General features: G+C 35.2%; 1 protein-coding gene and 1 pseudogene across 13 annotated transcripts in view; both read right to left on the bottom strand.

The window, feature by feature from the left end:
• Positions 1-24141, bottom strand: part of LOC138698194 (A-kinase anchor protein 9-like) — a 630353-nt gene that overhangs the window by 28963 nt on the left and 577249 nt on the right. For all 13 annotated transcript variants that reach the window (XM_069823957.1, XM_069823962.1, XM_069823964.1 and 10 more), the window contains one exon: positions 13779-13987. In XM_069823957.1, the coding sequence (XP_069680058.1) occupies positions 13779-13987 (209 nt within the window). The remainder of the gene's footprint in view (positions 1-13778; positions 13988-24141) is intronic.
• On the bottom strand, positions 7640-9524 carry LOC138698760 (piggyBac transposable element-derived protein 4-like; annotated as a pseudogene).

The raw sequence follows: 24141 nt of genomic DNA, 5'->3' as shown, positions 1-24141 counted from the left end.
TTATTTAATAAGTTAAGTATTAGGATCAGAATATTGAAGGATTAAAAGAAAGAAGTTTTATACGACCAGAAGATCACAATATCACAATAAATAATGCATCCTAAATATTCTGCTCAAAAAATTGGCAGAACAGATTTTTTGACTGCTGTAAATTCTTGATCTAAGGCAATAGCTGTGCTGTAATGATATCCCATTTGCGTTTTTTCTATTCAGATAACACAACATTTGGTTTTCATCTTCGTCGCAGTCCAAGGAAACCGAATAGTAATCCAATCCATGCTGAAAACCAATATGATTTAGCTTGATCTTCTCCGTTTGACTGTGGCCATTTTAGAACATATCGAAGGATATTGTCATTGTTGTGGTCTAATTCAGATGTTATTGCAAAGTAACTACAAAATGGTTGATAGAGAAGATGAAGTAGCATTCAGCAGGGATGAACTATCGTCAGATTGCCAATGACCTCCATTACCTCGGTGTCAGTTGTGTATAGAACTGTCAAACGTTATAGGAAGTCAGGGCATATGAAAAGAAACGTAGGCAAGGACGTAAATGAAAGACAACTGGAAATCAAGACAGATTTTTAGTTCTTTCTGCCCTGTGTCAGCGTACTTCAACTGCTCGTGACCTGCAAAATGACTTCAGGTTAGTACATGGAATAGCAGTGAGTGACCAGATGGTCAGGAATAGATTATGGGAAGTTAATTTGAGAGCTCGAAGACCTCTATGTGCCCCTTGTTTGGAGTTTCACCACAAGCAAGCAAGGTTAAGATTCGCTCTGGAACATGTAAATTGGCAACTTTGATATTGGAGGCAAATCCTATTCACAGACAAATCAAGTTTCTCCCTCACTTCCTGTGATGGACGATTATGTGTCTGGAGATATCGTGGAAAGCGTTTCGATGAACCTACATTCTTAAAATTGACAGATTTAGTTGGGACTCAATTATGGTCTGGGCTGGCATCAGCTTAGATACGAAAACTGCCTTGACCATCATTCCTGGCTGGCTAAATGCAATTTGTTATGTTGAGAATATATTGCGACATGTTCTGCCTGTAATGGAACTTATGGGTGCTGGATTTGTGCTGATGTATGACAATTCCAGAGCCCGTGTTGCCGCTGTCTCCATGAACTTTCTGAACGAGCATGAAATTCCTGTAATGGATTGGCCAGCGAGTAGTCCAGATTGAAGTCCTATTGAACACGTATGGGATACGCTTGAAAGACGCATCTGTAGGTACCATCAAAGCCCCCAGAACCTCGAAGAGCTTGCAATGGCACTTAATGAAGAGTGAATGAATACACTCCAAGTCAACATTCGGTGGCTTGTGAGAAGTATGTCTTGTAGATGCCAAGCATTAATTCATGCTCATGGAGGTCACATTAGGTACTTAATCCATGTAGAGATTGTGAGGACTCAGGATTGTTAGAATAAATAAATAGATTTTTCACTTCGTTTTGTGCAGTATCAAGTAAGATGACCATTGTTGAAAACAGCTTGATTGTAAATGGCCAAGGAAAGCAATTTTTTTTTTCAAATGACTTTTAAAGAACCTGCAGGCTCATTGCCGCCCTCACATAAGCCCAACATTGGTGCCTATCCTGTGCAACATTAATCCAGTCCCTATCATCATATCCCATTTCCCTCAAATCCATTTTAATATTATCCTCCCATCTACGCCTTGGGCTCCCCAAAAGGTCTTTTTTCCCTCCAGCCTCTCAACTAACATTCTATATGCATTTCTGGATTTGCCCATACGTGCTACATGCCCTGCCCATTTTAAACGTCTGGATTTAATGTACAGTTTCCCTGGAAAAGGATGAGACGATTGAATATTCTTACGTCTCAGATGTGCGACACTGCGCATGATCGGAGACCAGAGCACTGATACACAAGATAACGAATATTGAGTTACTTAAATTCAGGCTATTTGGTTTGTTACTAGCATCGTTCCGAAATTCACTTCAAAAACTGCAAAAAATATGATAATATTACGTAAATAAAAGATAAATATATACATAAATCGTGTAGTTAAATCGACAATGGACCTTCATGACTAGATCGACACTCCGCACAGAAAGGAACGCTTTCGTGTCGTTTCAATAGCTCAGACGGTAAGACTTCTGCGTGTTGTGTAGAAGAGTGCGAGTTCGATTCTTAGTCTACACAACGATTTTTTTTGTCTAAATAACGTTGAAATAGAGTTTTACAAAGTCCTGACATTAAGTGTTAATGATCGCAAACAATACAAAATTACAAGTTATAATATTATAAATGTTAATCTAATGAATGCATTTATACACATATACAATGTAAATGCATATATATATTAAAAACTAACAATAAAAATGAAATTAAAAAATATATGTAATAATAGACAAACTTTTACAAAGGTTTAGAGTCCTTAGGCTAAGTCATTTGTCGAGTAATTATTACAATATTTTTATTAATAGCTTTCCCATATGTGTAAGAAATGCACTCGCACAAAACAATTTTTGTTAAAAGTATGGCTTTGGATTATTTCATTCTCACCCCTTCAGTTAATTTTAATTATTTTATCTACGTGTTTGCAATAGTGTTTAATTTAATGTGCATTCAATTTTATTCATGTTATGATTGAATGAAAAAGCACTGTTGCAGTTATTGACTAATTACATATATTAATATAATTATTAAATGCATCTGTTAAGTAACCAATTGCAGTATCTTTTGCAAAATCTTGAATGTTTAAGTTGTCAATAATATTTCTGTACTATATACTATAATACGTTAAAAGAATTTGCAATAGATTTGGGATCCTCTACTTTATAATCATTGGTTTTAATGAAAAAATATTGTCTTTCTTAGGATATCTACAAGTTTAAATTTAACAATATTTCGAATAGGTTTAATTGTATTATCTGAATTTTGTACTTTTCTATTCAAATATATTCTATTTCCCTCTTTTATAATTTTTTATAAATTACACTGTACTTCTTATAGTATTTAAGAACATGAGGATCATTACATTGCAACTCATTACATACTGTATAGATTCTTCTTTTTAATACATGAGATTTTGATGTCCCTGCGTTATCTACATGTTAATACTTTTGAATTTTTTTTCACAACATTGAGTGGAGAACATCCACTGAAGTGATTATGAAATTAAGTGAAAAATTCAATACATTTACTCTTAATATCAGTAGTACCAGTATCATATATGTTTTTCCAAGATTCATTTTGTGGACATAAATGTAAATAATCACTAGATACAGCATTTACGATCCTTTCTTAGTTTTTAAATTAATATTTTGAAATTGTTCAGTAACATTGGAAACACTTAGGATTTGTTTATCATGTTCAGACAAACCATTGATTATAGGTTCTGTCGAATAGGAATTCAGTCTAATTCTGTGTACAAAACATTTATCAATGGCTGTGCTACTTCAGCTTGTATATTATGAGAAAATGACTCTGCGACTAAGGTTTCCAGTTTCAAGAAGTGAATTTAATTTACATTTACGGAAAAGTTCCGAGAAATAATCTATGTATATGCCACTACAGATCACAAATTCCATATGAGATTTCTAAAGTCTTTTCTTTACAAATTCAATGTTGGCTATAAATATTAATAAATAATGTAAGAAATATGAATGATTGTAGTTAGAAGTCTGATTTACATTATAAAAAGCAAGAAGTTACATTCCTCCGCAAGATTCGAACTTTCGATGATGGTTTTGTCGTCCAACGCACAGCCACGGACCTATTCAATGCTTATGTTAATAACCTACAATTTAGCTGTAGCAATTTAGTGTCATAACTTGGAGTTTATTTACTAAATGTAATTAGATTTAATTTGATTAGTTTCGCAACAATTGGACTTCCTGTTATATCCTGTTATTTATATATTTAATTTAGGGTTGATTTATTAACTCTTACTATGCAAGATGCCTGTTATTTCAATAATTCTATATCACGTTAAATAGTCATTGTCTACACGAAAGTATTATCGTCATCCCTCATTTCTCATCGTAATGGCGAACCGACATGACATGAGACAGCGAGTTATAGCTCTAGTTGAGGCTGGATATGGGACTAGATCTGCTGGCCGTTTGGTCGATGTTCCTGGAAGTACAGCCGCGAGGTGGGTTCATCGTTACCAAAATTTAGGGTAGGTCGAAAATCGCCCTATTCCTGGGCGTTCGCGGATTTCTTCATTGGAAGAGGATGCTCTCTTATTTGAGACAGTTCGACAGGACCCCTTTCTGACTGCTAACGAAATAAGAGCAGCATCTAACTTTCCCGGCTCTTCACACACTGTGATCAGCAGGTTGAGGAACTGCGGTATTAGGAGCCGGAGGGCTGCGCAAATGGAAATTTTGGGGGAAGCACAAGCTGTCGACCATCTTGCCTTCGCTACTAATCGAGTGGATTTCGATTGGAGAAATTAATTTTCTCCGACGAAACAACCATCTCGAGTGATTACGAAGGTCCTGTCCATGTCTATCTTGAGGATGGTCTCATCTTACGATGGACCTGGCGTTATAGAACGCATCGATGGCCGGTTTAATGCGGGAACTTATGAGCACATTCTGGAAAATATATTCCTTCCCTCCGCCTGAGAACGTTTTCCTGAAGGAACATTGCTGTTCCAGCAGGATAACCATCCCGTGCACTATGCTGCAAGCATTCAAAGATGGTTTCAAAGGAGACCCGAGATCGAAATCATTAATTGGCCTCCGAAGTCACCTGATTTGAATGTCATCGAAAATTTATGGGCGGAACTGAAAAAGAGAAGGATAGCCACCTATGCCCACCGACGCCCTCGAAATCGAGACGAATTGTGGGATCAAGTTGTTGACACCTGGGAAGATCTCGCCGGGGATCAGAACTTATTCCACAATCTCGTGACATCCATGCCGGATCGACTTAGAGCTGTAATAGAAGCTGATGGCATGTGGACAAGATTTTAAGTTAACAGGTCTCTTTTTGTTTCTTATGATTTTTGTTTGAGGAAGAATACTTTTAACTTACAAGTAAGATTTATTTTTTTTGACGAGGTTCAGTCCACTTGTAAGACCCAGAAATTGGGTATAAATTATTCCATATTTTTCGACAAATTAGACAGTCGAGGAACTCTGAACAAATTAATTACACCTCAATAAAAAAAAAGTTTTACCCGGGATCGAACACAAGACGTTTCAGTTATACAGTGGAACTGACACGCTACTATCTGAGCTAACGAGACAAGACAGTGACAGCAGCAGTCAAGAATGTAGATCCCTTAGCAGGCATTTGCCATTCGGTACAGTGAAGCAATGATATTTTGTGACTCGAGCTATGTTGTGAAATCCTGGCCTTAAATAGCTATCTTCTTCGTGATCCTTATTCTGATCCTTGTCCTTGTTGTGGTCCTTGTAACAATTCTTGTACTATTTGTCATGTTATGTATCGTTACGTCGATATCGAGTGAACCGCGCTGTAGAACTTTAACTTCCGACGACCAAGAATCGTCTCATTATTTTTCAGGGCAACTGTACCTAATTATGTCAGGAGAAGAATTCAATGGATGCAGTTCTGCGCTGTGTAACTTTCTCCATTCTCCTGCAACTTCATCCCTTTTAGCCCCAAATATTTTCCTAAGAACCTTATTCTCTAACATCCTTAATCTCTTTTCTTCTCTCAAAGTGAGAGTCCAAGTTTTAGAACCATACAAAACAACGGGTATTTATTTCGAATAAATTTTATTCAGCTTCCTCCAAGTGAAGGCTGCCTAGAAGACAAAGCTTACCATAAAATTGTTGTTATAATGGAAAAAAAAAATAATAAAACAATGGAGAAGGAAAAGAATAAGAAATAGCACAATTAGAAATAATTGGAAAAGACTAAACAAAACATCATTAATTCCAGAAGAAACATAAAATTTCCTAGTATCTATTAGCTATTGGATGATCACAGTCGTCTATTTAGCACTGGTTGCAAGACCCAACTTAAGTGAGCAGATCGCCATAGCAAAGAGATCAATGTATATAACTGTAGAGATGGTTTCTTAGGATTTTTATAGATCCCTTCACTGCAGACATAGATACTTCAGTGACAAGAGTTTGTCCTAGACCAAACTGCTTACAAAAATGCGCGAATCTTTTTGTGATGGTTCCTCTAGCCCCAATCAGTAATCCAACAACTTCGATCAACATTAGATGATATTTTTCCTTATAATATGGTATAGTGGGGTCGTATATGTCGCATTTTTCCTGATGTACCTCAGCAGGTTGATTTTCGTACATTTCCATTCTTACAGTTGGATCAATTATGAATCCGCTTGTTGATCTTGTCGGGATAGCGATGATGTTAATGCACCTTGAAGACCCATTTGTGGACAAACCATGGACTGTTTTATAAATTCTAACTTTCAGATTTTTTGACAGCAGACTAGATGACAAAAGCTTCTCAATCGAATAATAATAAGCATTTTCCATATTTATTCTGCGTTCAATTTCTTCCTGAGTGTCATTTATATTTGTTACTGTTGCTCCTAGATATTTGAATTTTTTCACCTCTTCGAAGGATAAATCTCGAATTTTTATATTTCCATTTCGTACAATATTCTGGTCACGAGACATAATCATATACTTCGTCTTTTCGGGGTTTACTTCCAAAACCTATCTATCGGTTTACTTGCTTCAAGTAAAATTTGTTTTCCCTAATCATTTGTGAATTTTCTCCTAACATATTCATGTCATCCGCATAGACAAGAAGCTGATGTAACCCATTCAATTCCAAACCTCTCTGTTATCCTGGCATACTCTAGAGTGAAGTTAAAAAGTAAAGGTGATAGTGCATCTCCTTGCTTTAGCCCACAGTGAATTGGAAAAGCATCAGACAGAAGGTGGCCTATACGGACTCTGCTGTAAGTTTCATTCAGACACATTTTAATTAATTGAACTAGTTTCTTGGGAATACCAAATTGAATAAGAATTTGTTATAAAATATAGTGTTTGAAGTTCATGCTGTACTTAGGACAACATTCTACGTTTCCACTGTTGAATAAAAAAAATAATTTCAAATCGTGTTCCGCTAATTCTTTTGAGCAGTATATTAACACCTTGAGCCTGGAGCCATTTAAATACCCTCATTACCGTGTGCCGGAATGTTTTAAGGGTTCGAAAAAAAATTAATAAAATTGATAAATTTAAAGATAAAAATATGAAATTTTAACAGGATTTAAATAAAGATATATACTTTTGTGTATGATAGTTGTATTGGTACTTACATTTCATCCTGAGAGCATCTTGTTGTTGCAGATTTTGGCACATTATTCCAAGATTCCATAGATAATTCACACTAATTATATACATATTAAACACACTTTTGACACTAAATATTACACTCTTTCACATTCAGTTATCTTAGCATTAGTGTCTTTTCACTGCTACTCCCAATAATTCGCTCTTGTATGGTAGATTTCGAAGCAATTCCCAATGCAAAGTCCCACATCGCATCTCGCACAGTAGATGGTCGTGTACTTCTGTGTGGCCTTGCCAGTGTGATGCTTGCTTCTATCTGCACACACTTTGCAAGTACGCTGTGCATGACCTTTTTGTTTCGATCCTGTACCTGGAATCCTGTGAGGAAAATGATCACTTCCAACAAGCCTACCACCAGTGCTTAGACGTGATTGTATTGTCATTTCCATCCCTACACTCGTAACAAGACTCTCTGCAACTTTTGCGATGAACTTGTGAAGTGTCAATTTCTTTACACATTTTTTTGCGATGCAAAATATGCGCATTCACAAGTGCAAGATCAAAGAGGTGAAAAAACAACTTTTTCCACCACTTCAATGATTTCCTCTGAAAGGAATAATATGAGAGCATCTGGTCAGATTTATCTACTCCTATTTTGAAAAGATTATAGTCCACAACTGCAATGGGTTTTATTTTTTGATGCTCTCCTTTCGATGTTGTTTCAACAATGTGATCATCATGTGCAGTGCTTAGTAAATATACATCTCGTACATCACGCCATTTTGTAGCTAGGAGATGATCTCTTTGTGCAGTCAGTTTTTCCCCTTTTTTTAGTTTTTCTGAAAATATATCTTTTGGCATTTCTTTGCAATTTGCCATAATGGTTCTACTGCGTTTGTTTCAACAGTCCACAGGCGATCGAAAAGTTTTGGACTTGTAAAATACCTATCCATATAGACTGTGTGCCATTTGTTTGTTACTGGTTCACATAATCTATTGACAACACTGAAAGCAGTATTATGATTTACCTCTGCACCAGCATAAACTTCGAGATTGTACACATATCCGCTGATAGCCTCGCACAGTTCATAGATTTTGATTCCATATTTATGAGGCTTTCCTTTTATATAAACTCGAAAAATATTCGACCCCGAAATGGACAGATAGCATCATCTATTGTAAGATTTTCGTCTGGAGTGTACACGTCTCGAAATCTCGTGAGGATATTCAAGAATGGCTTTATTTTGTAGAGAGGATCGTAGCCTGGCTAGTCTCTGGCGACACGTCTCTCATTGTCATTTAGGTGCAGCATTGTGAAAATTGCCAGGAATCGATCCCGAGACATCCCAACTGTTTTTGTGTAAGTAGTGCGTAGAATTGGCTCTGAATTCCAGTAATCCCTTAGAGAAGGCTTCTTTACTAAGCACAAATGAATGAGTATTGCAAAAAATACTTTTACTTCATTTATAGACACATCTTTCCATTGAGCATATATGGATTTTGGTTTGATAGGGCCTTCATTTTTTCTGATATTGATTTGTTGTTGTTGTTGTTGTTGTTTTCTAATGCCAGGCGTTTGGCAATAAAGTCATTTGACCTCTTGCACTCCAATATTTTTCAAAGATATTATCATGGCCAGCCAATGAAGCACAGATTTTGAGGTGTTCCGAATCCATTTCTTGGTTTGAGTTGCACAATGGGCAGTTAGGGGACTGATATATTCTAATTCTATGCAGGTGTTCTGCCAAACAATCATGGCCTGTTGCCAATCTAAATGCAGCTACAGACGATTTTCCTGGTAAATCGGGAATTAACTGATATTGATTTGCTGTTTGGCATATTTATTTGTTTCTGATTAAATTTCCGAAAATACTGAATTGTCAACAAATAAATTGGATACATCAATGGCAGAGCTTTCGTCGTTTATTTCCAAATCTGGGTTCAGTCCTGGATTTCCAGAAAATATAGGTTTATTTACTAACTGAATATTTTTGTTCCACCTTGAATTTGTTTCTGAGGGATTTCTAGAAGCAGCTCGTTTTCTTTTTTGTCCTTTCTCTGGTTGTGGTTCTACTGGTAGGCCTACAGGTTCTGTTTCTGGGTCTACTGGTACAGATTCTGTTTCTAGCTCTTCTGTTTCTGGGAGAATAAAATCTTGCTCCATAGCAAAACGATTAGATTCCTCAACCTCATAATCTGAATCTGAATCATTCAAAATTTCACACAGTTCGGCACTCGTTACATATCGCGGCCATGAAGGTTGCACATTTGTACTCATCCCTGGCTTATCCATTATGCATCGAACACTCTTCCACTGTAATATCTAGGTACCAACTAGAGATATTGTGAAACTTTTCCTTATAAGGCATTCTATATTTAGTCTGGGGTCATAGAATTACAGCTGGAGAATGTTATCTTATGAATGCTGACATAAACATTACTTCAAGAAATGTTTCTCTTTATGCCAAGCTACCAGATGGCGTAGCATGTAAATGCCGTAAGCTAGAGCCCTCTGCTTTATGAAACTAATACTATATGAACTGGGCTATAATACGGCACAAGATTCATAACAATACCTCATATGGTTCTCTCAAAACGAATGTTCGAACTTTGCGCGCAAGCTTTGAATAAGTCGCTGAGGTTGAAGACGCAGCAGTACATTGTTCCAGAGGGCATAACTTAAAGCCTAATTAAATTGATGTCTTTGCTATATAAAACTAAAACTAGAAAGACAGACCTACAATACAGTGAAACATTCATGTTGAAAACTCAAATGGTTTTAGCGTAGTACATTTTTAAACTTGTAATGGTAATAGTACTATGTCCGGCATCTTGGTGAATTTAAACGCATGGTAATATTACCATGGCCGGGCGCAAAGTGTTAATACACAAAATCAAATAATTTTTTCTTTAATAATTAAAGAAACAGATTATGATGCAATGGGTAGAGATAAGGAGAGTTGCAGACAGAACAAATGTTCTTGTATGTCATAATCAAGACTGAAGGCCCGCTCCCACTTAGCGGAATCGAACTGAATCGAAATGAAAAGTCTGCTGCCATTCACATCTAGTGGAATCGAACCGAACAGTACTTTTGTGTTTTGTCATATGAAAGAGAATAATTTTGCACAAGATTTATTGATTTTTCTTCGTTCATATTAAATTGTGATTTTTGTATACATAGAGGAAGAACAATTGTTTGCATACATCTGAAGTCTGATTAGTGGAATATGTAGCTAATCAGTGATGTATGCAATGGAGGGGAAAAGGAACTGACCACCCTACCCATTATCTCCTGGTCTAGTTCCCTTATAAGTGGTGCCATGTTGGTATCACTTGTAGGGTTCAGACCTGTTTCTTCAGACCAGAGGTCTGCATCGGACATTTTTGCTCGAGCGCCAAGTAGTTCATAGCATAATCCGATAGGTAGCACACATGCAAGATGGGTAAAATTGTCACGAGCAATAAATCCTCGAATGGTATAAGCCGAGCATTTGACATTCGTTCTTGTTACAGTGATGAACTGTGTAGTAACATAATAGATTTTGTCATTTCAAAACTTTGCAGTGTTTAACTAACCTCTCAAACAACAACTACAAAACAACTTTTGTACAACTACAAAACTTGCCTTAAAATGTAATATAAATGTTGTAGGTAAATGTTTCTCCCCCCCCCCCCCCCACAAAGGAGTGATTTTGTTTTTGCCACATCTGATAGATGTTATTGGATGTAAATGTAATTATTATAAACGGAGAACACAATCACGATAATGCAAGAACTGTATCAAGTTTTCTAGTAATAATAATAATAATAATAATAATAATAATAATAATAATAATCTCTAATAATTAGTGTATCAATCTTTGCGTCTGTAACAGTTGTGCAGGATGATTATTCGTTTTATTATATTTTCTATGACGTTATCTCTGTACTAATATTATTATTAATCTACTGCTATATCAATAATATTTTGTAAAATGTTTCTACATTGTCGCAGTATATAGGCGGAACACTATGTATGGACCTATCATATTATATATGTGGTAAATCAAATATTGAATAATTATTAATTAGCAATAATAACTGTATATCGAAGTTTTTCATACTATTTTATTTATAACTTCATATTCCAGTTTTGGTACATTCCATTGACTGTTCCATTAAACGTTTGTCATAAATGCAGAAAATAAAGCTTTATTCTTACCGTGTGAGCAAAACATATGTGTATCTTATCTGTTGCCTTCCATACAAGATAAGACATGTCGGTGAGATGACCTTGTACTGTGTTTCTATTTATTATGAGCGTACCACGACCAATCGTATCTCACTCGAGGGTGCGACACTCGACTGAGTTCAAGCGAGCGATTTAACTCCAATGCAGCACTCTGCTTCAGACAGTTGACCAAACAACAACAACTATTTCAGCAATAAATTTCAATAGTAAACAAATTAAATTGCCAAGAATGGATGTGGTTCATTTATTTTTTCATGAAGGCTTCACGAGAACATACGATCATACTCAAAATAAGAAATTCAGTTCTGGCAGTGGAATAAATATTCTAGCTCATGAATTCTGTTCTGTTCAATTCGATGCGCAGCTTTCTGCTATCTTCCATTTAAATATATTGTGAAGAGAAATTCCGTTCGATTTGATTCTGCAAATTGGGAGCGGGCCTTAACAATGATTTAAGCTGTAAACTAACAGTGAGCTTCAAACATTTTCTTGGCTGGAAAGAATACAAACTGTACAGTGTATACAATGTAAATACAATTCACCACAAACAAAATTCCTTCTTTTTTCTATTCTAAAATGACAGGAACAAAATATTCTTTGTAAAAAAAAAAATAACAATTTTGTCACCATTTCCTGAATGAACATTTCATCCCTCTCGATGTCCAGCATTAGCATGTCAACAGAAGCATAAAGCACAAAAACTACAATATTGACGGCCAGTAGAAGATAGCTGCCCTTGTTCCTCAATGTAGTGATTGTGATTTTCCTTCAAGGCTACTCCAGCTCTGTTTTCTTCTAGATAAGACACACGTTTTACAGAGATCTTCTCATTTGAATGGATTGGTAGCCCTTAATCTAAAACCCAATCTTTTCCAGCAAGTCCATCACAATATGCAGCAAAAGAGTGTTTCATGGGGTGAATAATAAAGTCACATTTTTTTTGACAATATGATCCGTTATTTTGGAATATCTCTGCCTAGTTAGAAATTTCAGAATATCTCTGCCTAGTTAGATCTTCCATTTGGAGCCCCCATCCCATATTGCCTGAGCAATAACTGTTCCCTCGGAATATAATTTCTGAGTGCTCTTGAATGACAGATTTTTTTTTAAGAAATTGTTGCAGTCAATCGAAATTTTCGTCTTTAAACCACAGAACCTGGTTTGATATGCAGCATATGGATGCACAAATCGAACCGAGAAGGGTTTTTAATGAAATAGTTTTCTCAGGATCCTGGACTTCTAAAGTCAGACATGAAGGATGGATTTCTGCAGACAGCTCTGCACTTTGTGAGATACATTTTGAAGAATCCATGTGGGGAGACCCCGGAAAATAAAGGAGGGTTGGCAACCCATTTGTCAGAAAATTGATAATTATTGAGATATCAGACAATCAATTATTTTATGTTAGTATGTTACTAGTTCTAGTTTAGTTTTATAATGATGCGCCATGTTCAATATTTTACAAGAGGTGTTCGAAATGCCAGCCTTTGCCATAATGCAGACTTCTCCTCGTCGTCTCATTGAGGTATGAACAGGCTCAAAAATGCCTGATGTTGTATGTATCATTTCACAACTCTGCACAATTCTTGCAAGAAGTGTTGCTTCATCCTCTATAGCAGTTGAGCATACCAAAGACTTAAATACCCCCTCAAAAAGAGTCCAACAGGTTTACATCAGGTGAACGTGGAGACCAAGCAATTGGTCCACCTCTACCTAGCCAATGATCAGGATTATGTTCATCCAGGTGTTCACGAACATAAAGACTAAAATCTGCAGGGGCACCATCGTGCATGACATCTCTTGCCGGATTGCTAGTGGAATATCTTCCAATAAATGTCTAATATCTCAATAACTGTCAATTTCCGGACCCATGTTTATATAACACTTTTTATCCTCTACATGTGTGGAATCCAACCCTGCGATTTTGCCGTGTATTTTTTAAACATCCTGTGTATGCATATATATATATATATATATATATATATATATTACTCTAGTAAAATGTAAAGTTTTAAATTTATTTCTCTCTCAGTACACATTAAGCAGCATAATAGTAAAAGCAGCTAAAAAAAAAAAAAGGACGATCAACAACTTACCGACTAGTATACTAACACTCTTTGTAGTAGAACTTCTGCAGAATCCATCCCTACTAATTTTTTTCACATCCTTAAAATAATCAGACTGCTGCTTATTGATTCCTGCATGCAACTTATTGTGTTTCCTGAAAATGCTGTAACAACTTATAGCTTTCAAAAGTAACTTTTAAGAGCACAACTTACAAAGATTTTTCTTAAGTATTATCTTAAAACATACCTAAACCTTGTCTTCGGTTTCTTTCGAGAAGCAGTATGTTGTTGATGGAGCATAGCTTCTTGCACACCAGAAAGATGTGCTAAGCGACTCACTGTAATAGCTTCTGACTCTTGGTAACCACCAAGCACAACTAGGAGGTATCTCTTTTGCCAAACGAGAGCTTTACGATAGCTTTCGGCTCTTAGATATTTTCCTAGCAAGTTCTTCACCTGTGAAGCAAAACATTTATGAAATTAATTTCCCAACATTATAAGAACAGAACAGTTCTCATATAATACATAAGATCTTTCAATATTATCACTCTGACACGGGAAGTACCCCAGTTCGAATGGTTAAAATCGATTGGAAACATGTTTGAAATATAATGTTGTACCTTTTCGAATAGCTATCAATGCCATTCATCTATAAAACTATATGTGCGGCCACTAGTGTCATCTGAAGATTAGCATACTAGCCTCACTGCAGTGTTCAGTAGTAAAGTGCATGTACTAACAGCAGACATGAGTAGGCTGAAGTCAATCCTGTGAACATTGTTAACTTGTTGCTCGAAAATGTACATCGAACTTACACACTGGATGAGGATGTAATGGAATGGAGGATGAGTCATTTGCATGCATGTTACGTGACATCATAATGCAAAAATACTATGGGGACTTAACAGAAATACATACCGACACATTAGATAGGAATAGGGATTGTTAGTCTGTCAGCGGAGAAGAAACAGCACATGGGTATGAGTGTTTCAACAGTTCTGAAACGTCCTCTCCTGCAAATGAAGGAAACTGCAAGTCAAAGTGAATACGCACCTTCACCCCGAAAACTATCACGACCCAGTGTGCTAAAGTGTATTGATGACCTAACATCTTATATATAAAAGTCAATTTGGCTATGTACGTATGTATGTACCCTATACAAATCTACACGCTTTGACCAATATTTGCCAAAGTTTGCACATTTAACCTTCATAACCAGGAGAAGAACATAGGCTACATTAAAATTGTGCAAATGGACGTTAAATTAATTAAAACATAAATAGAAATGATTACGGTCAAACATTCATGTACTTACTTACTTACTTACAAATGGCTTTTAAGGAACCCGAAGGTTCATTGCCGCCCTCACATAAGCCCGCCATCGGTCCCTATCCTGTGCAAGATTAATCCAGTCTCTATCATCATATCCCACCTCCCTCAAATCCATTTTAATATTATCCTCCCATCTACGTCTCGGCCTCCCTAAAGGTCTTTTTCCCTCCGGTCTCCCTGTAGGGATTCGTAACAAGCTGTTTTTTACGGTGATGGGTTGTTAGCCCTTCGCCCAACCCCCAAGCTGGAGGACCACCCCTTATCGGCTGTCCACGACTGCTTCAAACATTCATGTATAATAATTAAAATGCAATCTTCATATAGTCATTTGTTTCTTATTATTGCATGTTGTATTCAACATCGACTTTAATGAGGCCATGGAAATTATAAAGCGAAATTAAATAATATTGTTGATAAACATCATGAAGGCTAAAACTAGATAATGCATGCAGTCCAGGACTGTATTATGAATTTCTCGATGCAGTTGATAGATAGTGAGCAGACTGTGTTTTATCCAACTGAATTCTTTGAAACCACAAGGAATGCTACCATATAATTTAATACTTAATACTGAATTACCAACAGTACTACTGCGAAATATCGACCCACCAAAATTATTCAATGGAACAAGAATTGGTGTGAAAAACTAATTCAAAACGTAAGAAATAACAATATTAACTGGCAAAACATTCCTATGATACCCACTAACATGCCTTTCGATTTCAAGTAACAGCAATTTCAGTGCGACTAGCATTTGTAATGGCCATATTAAAATTAAGCTCAAGGACAGGCACTCAAAGTTGCAGACATTAACTTAAAACTCCGTGTTTTTCACATTCTCAACTATATTTTATACAAAAGAGTGGGGAAAAATTACACTTATCATATCAAAAAGCAATTCAATGATAATTTTGTCATATTGCTAATGTAGTATGTGAATGTATGTAAGGCGACTGAAAATAACACTATTAATTCTAAAATATATGTCTCTGAAAATATTGTTCATGTCCGAAAATGTGTTACTGCGAAATTCTAACTGTATAATCACGTTGCCAATGTAGTATGTTATGAGTTGTGGAAATAATATCTTAATTTCTAAAAAACCAATATAGGCCTACGTCTTTATGTTAAAAAAGATTTATTGCGAGTTTATATTGTATGTGTATTCTGTGTATAAAATAAGAATTAATATATGTTTTGAATTTGTGAGATATAGTTTCTCAAGTCATATAAAACATAGTCATACAGCGGTCAAGAGGTAAAAAAATCTTCCAATATAAATTAAATTATATAAATATATATTCATTCTTTGGTACAACCGATAGAGAGATAAATTTTGGCTCTCGATGATACACCAACAGGTTCAGACTGGGAACAAGGGAATTTCCTGTTTATCGTCAGCTGTCTCTGAAATTCAAGTGAAAGCACACATAGACATGAAATTTCGTAAAATGCACAGCTTCAGATCAATGTACAGATCTTATAATTATTTTATCTCTGCCTCTGTGCAACGTCACATTTGCGGTTGAGGAAAGGAGATGTCAGAAAGGTTGTAATGCTTTTTAATACATTGACTCCCATGACTATGATAAGCCATTTGAAATTTAAGTCACTGACCAGCAGAGATAAAATGTAAGACCTATAGAACATTGATACAATGCTAAATGGGCAAATAGGGGCCGAGAGGTGTATTTTGTTTTGCTGAACTTCAAGACAATGCTAATCCATTTAAAGTTTGTATGACTATAGCCTATATATATATATATATATATATATATATATATATATATATATATATATATATGTTTGGTTTTATTTCATTTATAGTTTGATTTTTATTATTTTTTTTTGTATTTCTCGTGATGTGGAAGAGAAGGCCTGATGGCCTTAACTACGCCAAAAAAATAAATAAATAAATAAACACACACAGATCTATATACACACACACACATAAATACAAATTTAAAACATTTGAAAGTACGGCACGTGATGAAATGTTTTCTTTCGTTACTTGATCTGCAGCTGTTTTAAATTCAGTTAATCCTTTCAGGCATTTGGCTAAGAAGTTCATTAATTCATGTAACTGACGCTATGTAAAGATTCATCTTTATGGACGAGGAAAGCTTATTAAAGACAATTCGTTTTGGTTGTCTAGAGTTGAGTTTCTGAGATTTCCGAAAAGTCTAACAACCAGTTTAATTAAAAAAAAAAAAAGAAGCAAAAAGACAACCCATGCAACGCCGGGTGCTTTCAGCTAGTTGGACAATATTTATGAGGATTATTTTAATTGTAGTTACAATTCTTACAGGAAACTAATAAACCGTTATAACTACATCCGTTCGAAATTCAACTGTAAGGTAATTTTAGATTATGTGACGCATAAAAGGCAAGACCCAGGGCACTTCAAGGGAAACAAAACATCAAAATTGAAGGTTGTAAAAGAGTCTATAAAAGCACAGTTTGACAGAGCCAGAGACTATGGATCAATAGTTCATTATTGGCACATTCAAGTTTGGGCTCTGGAAGCTACTAGAGTAGTTGCTCTGGACAATGCTTTTTTACAGTTCCTCAGTGGCTTCAAAGAAGAATGTAACATTTCGTGCAGGTATATCATTACGTTCATGGCTCACAAAGAGACTGAAGAAGACTATATTATTAGGCAGAGAGGAGAAACATTTGTGGCAGATGTGAACATGCTCATTAAAGACAAAAACATAGTTAAGAAATGCATGTGGAATAGTGGCCAGAGCCATTTTTTTTATAAACTACTGTCTTCTTTAACACTGTCACACAGAGGTGAAAAATCAACAGCTGGTGTGGTACAGTCTGTTCATAGCTCCACACACAGTCACACAATAGATGTGGCTGTATTCATGGATGGTAGGTTAGCAAAGAAGCTTCACATTTGTTTGCAGGAAACACAGGGGACATTTGGTCCGCAGGTTGCAAAGAAACTAGCAGTAATGTGTCCACAAAACATCCATGTTGAAGCGAGTAAAAGTGGAAAAATGACCAAAGAGCACATGAAAAGCTTTTCATATTCGGTCCTCTATGAACATGTTGGTGAGAAAGGTCCATTACTTTGTGATTTCTGGTCAGGACACAAAGACTACAGTCTGAAAGAAGAAAGTTTTCCCAACAAGGATATTACGTTAAGATACTGCCACCAAAGACAACCAAATACTGCCAACCTCTGGAAGTATATTTTTTTGACAGTACAAACTCTATTGATTTTGTGTGCTTGCAAATTGACAAACCGTAGGTCACATTACAGGATCGATGTATTTCATCATCTGCCTTCACTCTGTCATCTACAACCAAATTTATGCACCCAGGTACAGACCTATGTTAACATATGGAAGACAAAGGTCTGTTTACGAAGTTGATATTCCTGTTACATGATTTGACAGTGTGATCACTGTGCTTTTGATATTGGACTATTGCAGTGTGGATACACCGAAGATGTGTAGCATGTCCACATGTTGCTCTTGTCAAGTGTGCAAACTGTTCCATTCCGTTGTGTTTTAATCACTTCATTGAAACTCTACATTTGCAGTTTGATGACAAATAAGGGAAGATTGTACCACAACATAGTATCTCCTAGTTTGGGAAATACGGACAGTACTGCATGTGCTAATATACATTGTTTAAAGCAAATGTCGTGTAGTTTTTTGCCAAAGAATACCTCGTTTATGTATTTTGTGAATCTGCTTGTCATAACTATCTGTTACATGGTATTGTTTCTTCAGCGACTTGTGCTTCTCTAGGCTTAGATTTGTTATCCTTCAAACATCGATTGTACACAACTGAAGAGTTTTACAGATAAATAACCTTGATGGGTGGTAGAACAGGTACAGTTCGTATTTTAAACGCATTTAGGTTTTAGACATCAAGCTGGGGTACTTCCTTTGTGAGAAACAATTTAACAGTGACACTGGCAATAGTGTGATGAATAGTGATTAAGAAACCTAAATAATTATAACTCATGGTAGGAACGAAATAGATTGAAAATTGAAATTACGAACTGCTTTCATTAATGTTTCTATGGAAAATAAAAAAAAAACAACAAACCAGTGATTACAAAGAAGCAAATTAATTTAACATAACTTTCTGTTTTGAGCTATGCCAATTACATCATAATACTTAAACATATTAGCTTTTGTTATAACATTTCTGTAAAAGAAAGAAATTATGTGCATATTTGGAGTTGGACTAGAGGAAACACGAAACAGTTCATCTGTAACAAATTTCGAAGACAATTTTTATTAACACCATCTCTTCACGAAATGAAAATAATCGAAACAGATCTTCTGAAAATTATTCAAAATATATTATATAAATACGCACTAAATTAGGTACTATTTAAAGCTCATAGCTATATATAATTTATCTTCTCTTTCACAATGAAACACAACATAGTTTTACAATATAGTGAAATGCTGCTATTACGAACGCCGCAATATTATGAATTTTTCAGAATAACGAAATAATTTTTTAGTCCCAGCCATTTTACTATTAATTTACATGTTTAAAATGTTCAGTTTAAAGCATGCATAAGTAACGAACTATTCAGTTTAACGTAATAATAATTTATCCTGCTACAAAAAAATGTTATTTTAACGAAATTAGGCCTAATAAGCAGTTAAAAATTACTTACAATAAATTCGAAAGAAAATAAAATGAGTTATCGCTAGGCATTCGTTTCAGTGAACTTTCTGAATGCACTTCTGTAGACAAAATTGTAGTGTTTGAATTTATATTTATAGTCACGTCGTTGTTATTTCCTGCGTGACTCCTCCTCTTTGCTTACGCCTTAGAAAGTGAAGGCTTTATAAAGTCTAAATGGTAGTATCTTTCATTGCTGAGCTACCAGACAAGGAATCTATTTGCCGCACTGTTGAACATTATCATGTCGTAGCTCCTAATATAATAAATAAAATGCACTATAATTGAGCAAATAATTCAGTGGTAAATAACGTCCTCGTGTGTTTTCTGCGAACGCCAATGAAAGAACCAAAATGGCGGGCGATTATATTAAGTATTTATCGAGTCTTAGGAAGTGCATAATGTCATCAGACATGAATAGCAAGACGCACATATTTAAATGTAGTCAACCTGCACCATGATTGGCTGCCAGAAATAAGAGTGACGAGTATATAAATGAAACAGTATAATAAAATCGAACTTTCGAAGGTAGTGATCGATTCAGGATCGAATCTCGTAGATCGTAATATTTCGAGAAATCGATTTGACAGGATGGCTGTAAATGTAAAAAAACCTAACCTATATATCCCTATTAAACGTAATTTTTGCTCTGTAAAACTTAATTTTTGATCCTAACAAGGTCATGATGAATAATAAAATATTGTAAAATATGCAAGAATAATTATTCAGTTGTCAAATATGCATTATGGTACCGATTCTCATTGAAGTTGCAATATAATACGGATATACAGTATAACCTAACCCAGGTACGGTACCTGTTATTCTATAATATGGGACACAATTTGTAGGCAAATTTAATCAATATTCGGTTTAACGAAATTTCACTGTAACGAAAATAATTACAGTACCCCCTCAAATTCGTTATACTGGCATTTCGCTGTTACAAGATATGTTACTCTGGTTTCTTTGTTTTTTCAATACAATTTGGAAAACTAGTATGCCAAATACAGTAGAATCCCTTGTATCCAGCAACTATGGGACAAAGTCAATGCTGGATCGACTGATTTTGCTGGTTAATTGAAAAATAATTTAATAGTTAATTTAAAGACATATTGGTACATTCATATAGAAATGCAATCATCTTGCAACTACTGCTTCCAAATCTATCTAGATTGCCAAATGGCAAGAAAATACATACTCGTATTCCTCACGTAATAGTTGTTTGTGCACCCAAATGTGGCACATAACATAGCATTGTGTGATAACGTCACATTTGGTATGCATATCTATATAGCATATAACAGAAGTCTGTGGAGCCAACACACGCTCTTGCACTCTTTAAGTATGGTGGCTTCCAACCATACTTCCAAATGTAATTAGCGATCTATGTGTATCATATATAATAGAAATCTGTTAAGCAAACACAGGTTTTTTGTCTGTTTAAAAATAGTGGCTTCTGACTTCACTTCCTGAAGCGAAGTTAGCAATTTAGATGTCTATTTCTTTGCTTCGCTTGTATGTACATTGCTAATACTGCCATCTAACAACCGATAGCTTCAGGTGCTTCATTAAAAAATGTTGTTGTTTTCTAATGCCAGGCATTTGACAATAAAGTCATTTGACCTCTTGTACTCCAATATTTTTCAAAGATATTATCATGACCAGCCAATGAAGCACAGATTTTGAGGTGTTCCGAATCCATTTCTTGGTTTCAGTTGCACAATGGGCAGTTAGGGGACTGATATATTCCAATTTTATGCAGGTGTTCTGCCAAACAATCATGGCCTGTTGCCAATCTAAATGCAGCTACAGACGATTTTCGTCGTAAATCGGGAATTAACTGTAGATTTTGATGCAGAGAGTCCCATTTTTTCCCTTGGGATTGTGTTATCAAATTTTGTTTGTTGAAGTCTAAGTATGTAGATTTAATAAATCTCTTCACAGAGTAATATGTAGATTTAGTAACAGATCTGTAAGTAGCAGTGCTGCCCTTCTTTGCTAAAGCATCCGCATTCTCGTTTCCCAGGATTCCACAATGGGATGGTATCCATTGGAATACAATTCTTTTATTGAGTGATATTAATTGAGAGAGCATTTTAGTTATTTCTGCTGTTTGAGATGAAGGTGTGTGTTTAGAGACTATTCATAGAATAGCTGCTTTGGAGTCTGACAATATAACTGCATTCCTAAATTTATTGATGTAGCATAGAAGATTCCTGAGACATTCACTTATTGCAATGATTTCACCATCAAAACTTGTTGTTCCATATCCAAGTGATCTATAAAGTGAGAAGAGACAGCACGTAACACCTGCACCGGCACCTTGTTCTCTGGAGATCAAGGATCCATCGGTGTATAAATGAAGCCAGTTTTGTGGAGGGTACCTAATATTAATTGTCTCTAAAGACAATTGTTTCAGTATTTCAGTGTTTACTTCTGATTTCAGTATTTCTTCTGTTAAATTTAGATTATATTCTATATTTAATAGAGTTAAAGGGTTTGGTTTAATTTGTAAGTTTTCTTTTAAATTCGGGATATTGATTTTTGTTTTAATTCTTGAACAATGGATATGAAACTTTTTTGAGTTTTCAATCTACAGAGAGGACTGTATGAATGCCAATTGTTTCCAGGTAATCTGATAAGTTTTTCATATTGAATCAGTGCTTTTTCTTCTATTGTCATTTTGATACTGTTAATATTAGTGAGGAATCTCATAGAATCTATTGGAGTTGTTTTGATTCCACCAGTAATGAGTCTGAGAGCTTGGTTTTGAACATATTCTATGTCGTTTATGAAAGGGGAAGTAATTAAAATTTCTCCGCAGTATGTCAGCACTGGCTGTATAAACATTTTGTATGTAGTGTTCAAAGTATTCCTAGAGCATCCCCATTTCTTTCCTGCTAGTCTTTTTAGAAGGGAGAATCTTTTACGAGCTTTTTCAGAAATGTATTTCAAATGGTTGCTCCATGTTAACTTACTATCGAAAATAACTTCAAGATATTTGGATTCATAAGTCCTAGGAAGGTGTTGGCCATTGTATTGGATATTGAATTCTCTTTCTTTTTTACCGAGTGAAAATATTTGGTAGTTACTTTTGCTTAAATTGAGTGTCATCAAATTTGATGTTTCCATTCATGTAGTTGATTTAGAGCTTTAAGAGCAGAATTTTGAATTTTGTCTCTATGTCTGTAAGATCTGGAAGTCCACAAAACTATACCATCTGCAAATGGTGCTGTTTTCATGTTTGATTCCTCTAATAGGGAGGGTAAGTCATTTATATAAATATTGAATAAAGTTGTGCTGAGGATAGCGCCCTGAGGTAGACCTCGATATGTTTGTCTGTAACTAGAAAGTGAATTATTGAATTTAGTGGCAATGAATCTTTGACTAAGGAATTCTGATATCCATCTGAACATATTGCTGGAGATACCTAATTTCTGGAGTTTTAGTAATAATTTATTTCTCCAAACAGAGTCATATGCTAACTGAAAGTCAATAAATATTGCCAAGGTATCTTCTTTCTTGTTAAAACTGTCTTTTATTTCTTGGCCGAGGCGTATGACTTGATCATTGGTAGAGTGTAGTTGTCGAAAGCCGGCTTGTCTTGGTGATAAAAGATTTTGGGATTCTAAATACCAAGTTAATCTGTTGGAGATCATGGACTCCATGGTTTTTGCTATCATGCTTAATAGTGCTATTGGTCGATAACTATTAACATCATGAGCAGGTTTCCCTTTTTTGTGAATTGGTACAATGATTGCTTTTTTCCAAGCTGCAGGAATTGAGGTGTTCCATGATAAATTGAAAATGGATAAAAGTACAGACTTGGCTTTTTCCCTCAGATGTTTAAAAAATTCGGAATGAATGTTGTCGGGGCCAGAAGATGTCTTGGTTTTTAAATTTTGTATAGTTAGAGTTAATTCTTTGGAAGTAAAATTTTGATGAAATATTTCAGGTTTTGTACTAGTAATATTGTTTTTATTATTTTTATGTAATTCTCATTTGATAAATTTGTCAGTTTTTTTGATATTGGGATGTAATCTGTGAGAGTTTGAGTAGTGTTTATTAAATGCATTTGCTATATCTCTGCTATCTGTAGTGTTTTGTTATTATGAATAATAGGTTGGCTAGTATTTTCCTGTGTATTGGAAATATTCTTCAGAAATTTATATGTTTTAGCGCTATCAGTTCTGTAATTAATATTTTCAATAAATTTATTGAAACTGTTCTTTTTTGCTGTTATGATTGCATTTTTAAGAATGGCAGTCTTCTTCCTCCAATCTTGAGTATCTTCTGGTGTTTTGCTATGTTCTGCTTTGGTTCTTGCTTTATCTCTATCTTGTTTCAATAAAGTCAGGTTTTCTGTCCAGAATGGGGTGTATTTTTTTGGTTTGCCTCGTGGAATGTGCTTTTTTGCAATTTTAAGAAGAGATTCACAGAAATATTTGTTCAATCTATCTGAGTTTGTATTTTCCATTAGTGGTGTGTTGAGCTTGAGGTGTTAGTCGAGTTCTGTTGTAAATAGTTTCCAATTCGCTTTCTTAAGTTCCATGTTGTTTTGTTATTGTAGGCATTAAAAAATGTAGGTCAGTACTTCAGTTAGTAATTATTTT

This window comes from Periplaneta americana, chromosome 4 (genome assembly GCF_040183065.1).
Source record: "Periplaneta americana isolate PAMFEO1 chromosome 4, P.americana_PAMFEO1_priV1, whole genome shotgun sequence".
In the NCBI taxonomy this organism is placed as follows: Eukaryota; Metazoa; Arthropoda; class Insecta; order Blattodea; family Blattidae; genus Periplaneta; species Periplaneta americana.
Note: the sequence above shows the minus strand (reverse complement) of the source record. Positions and strands in the feature narration are given on the sequence as shown.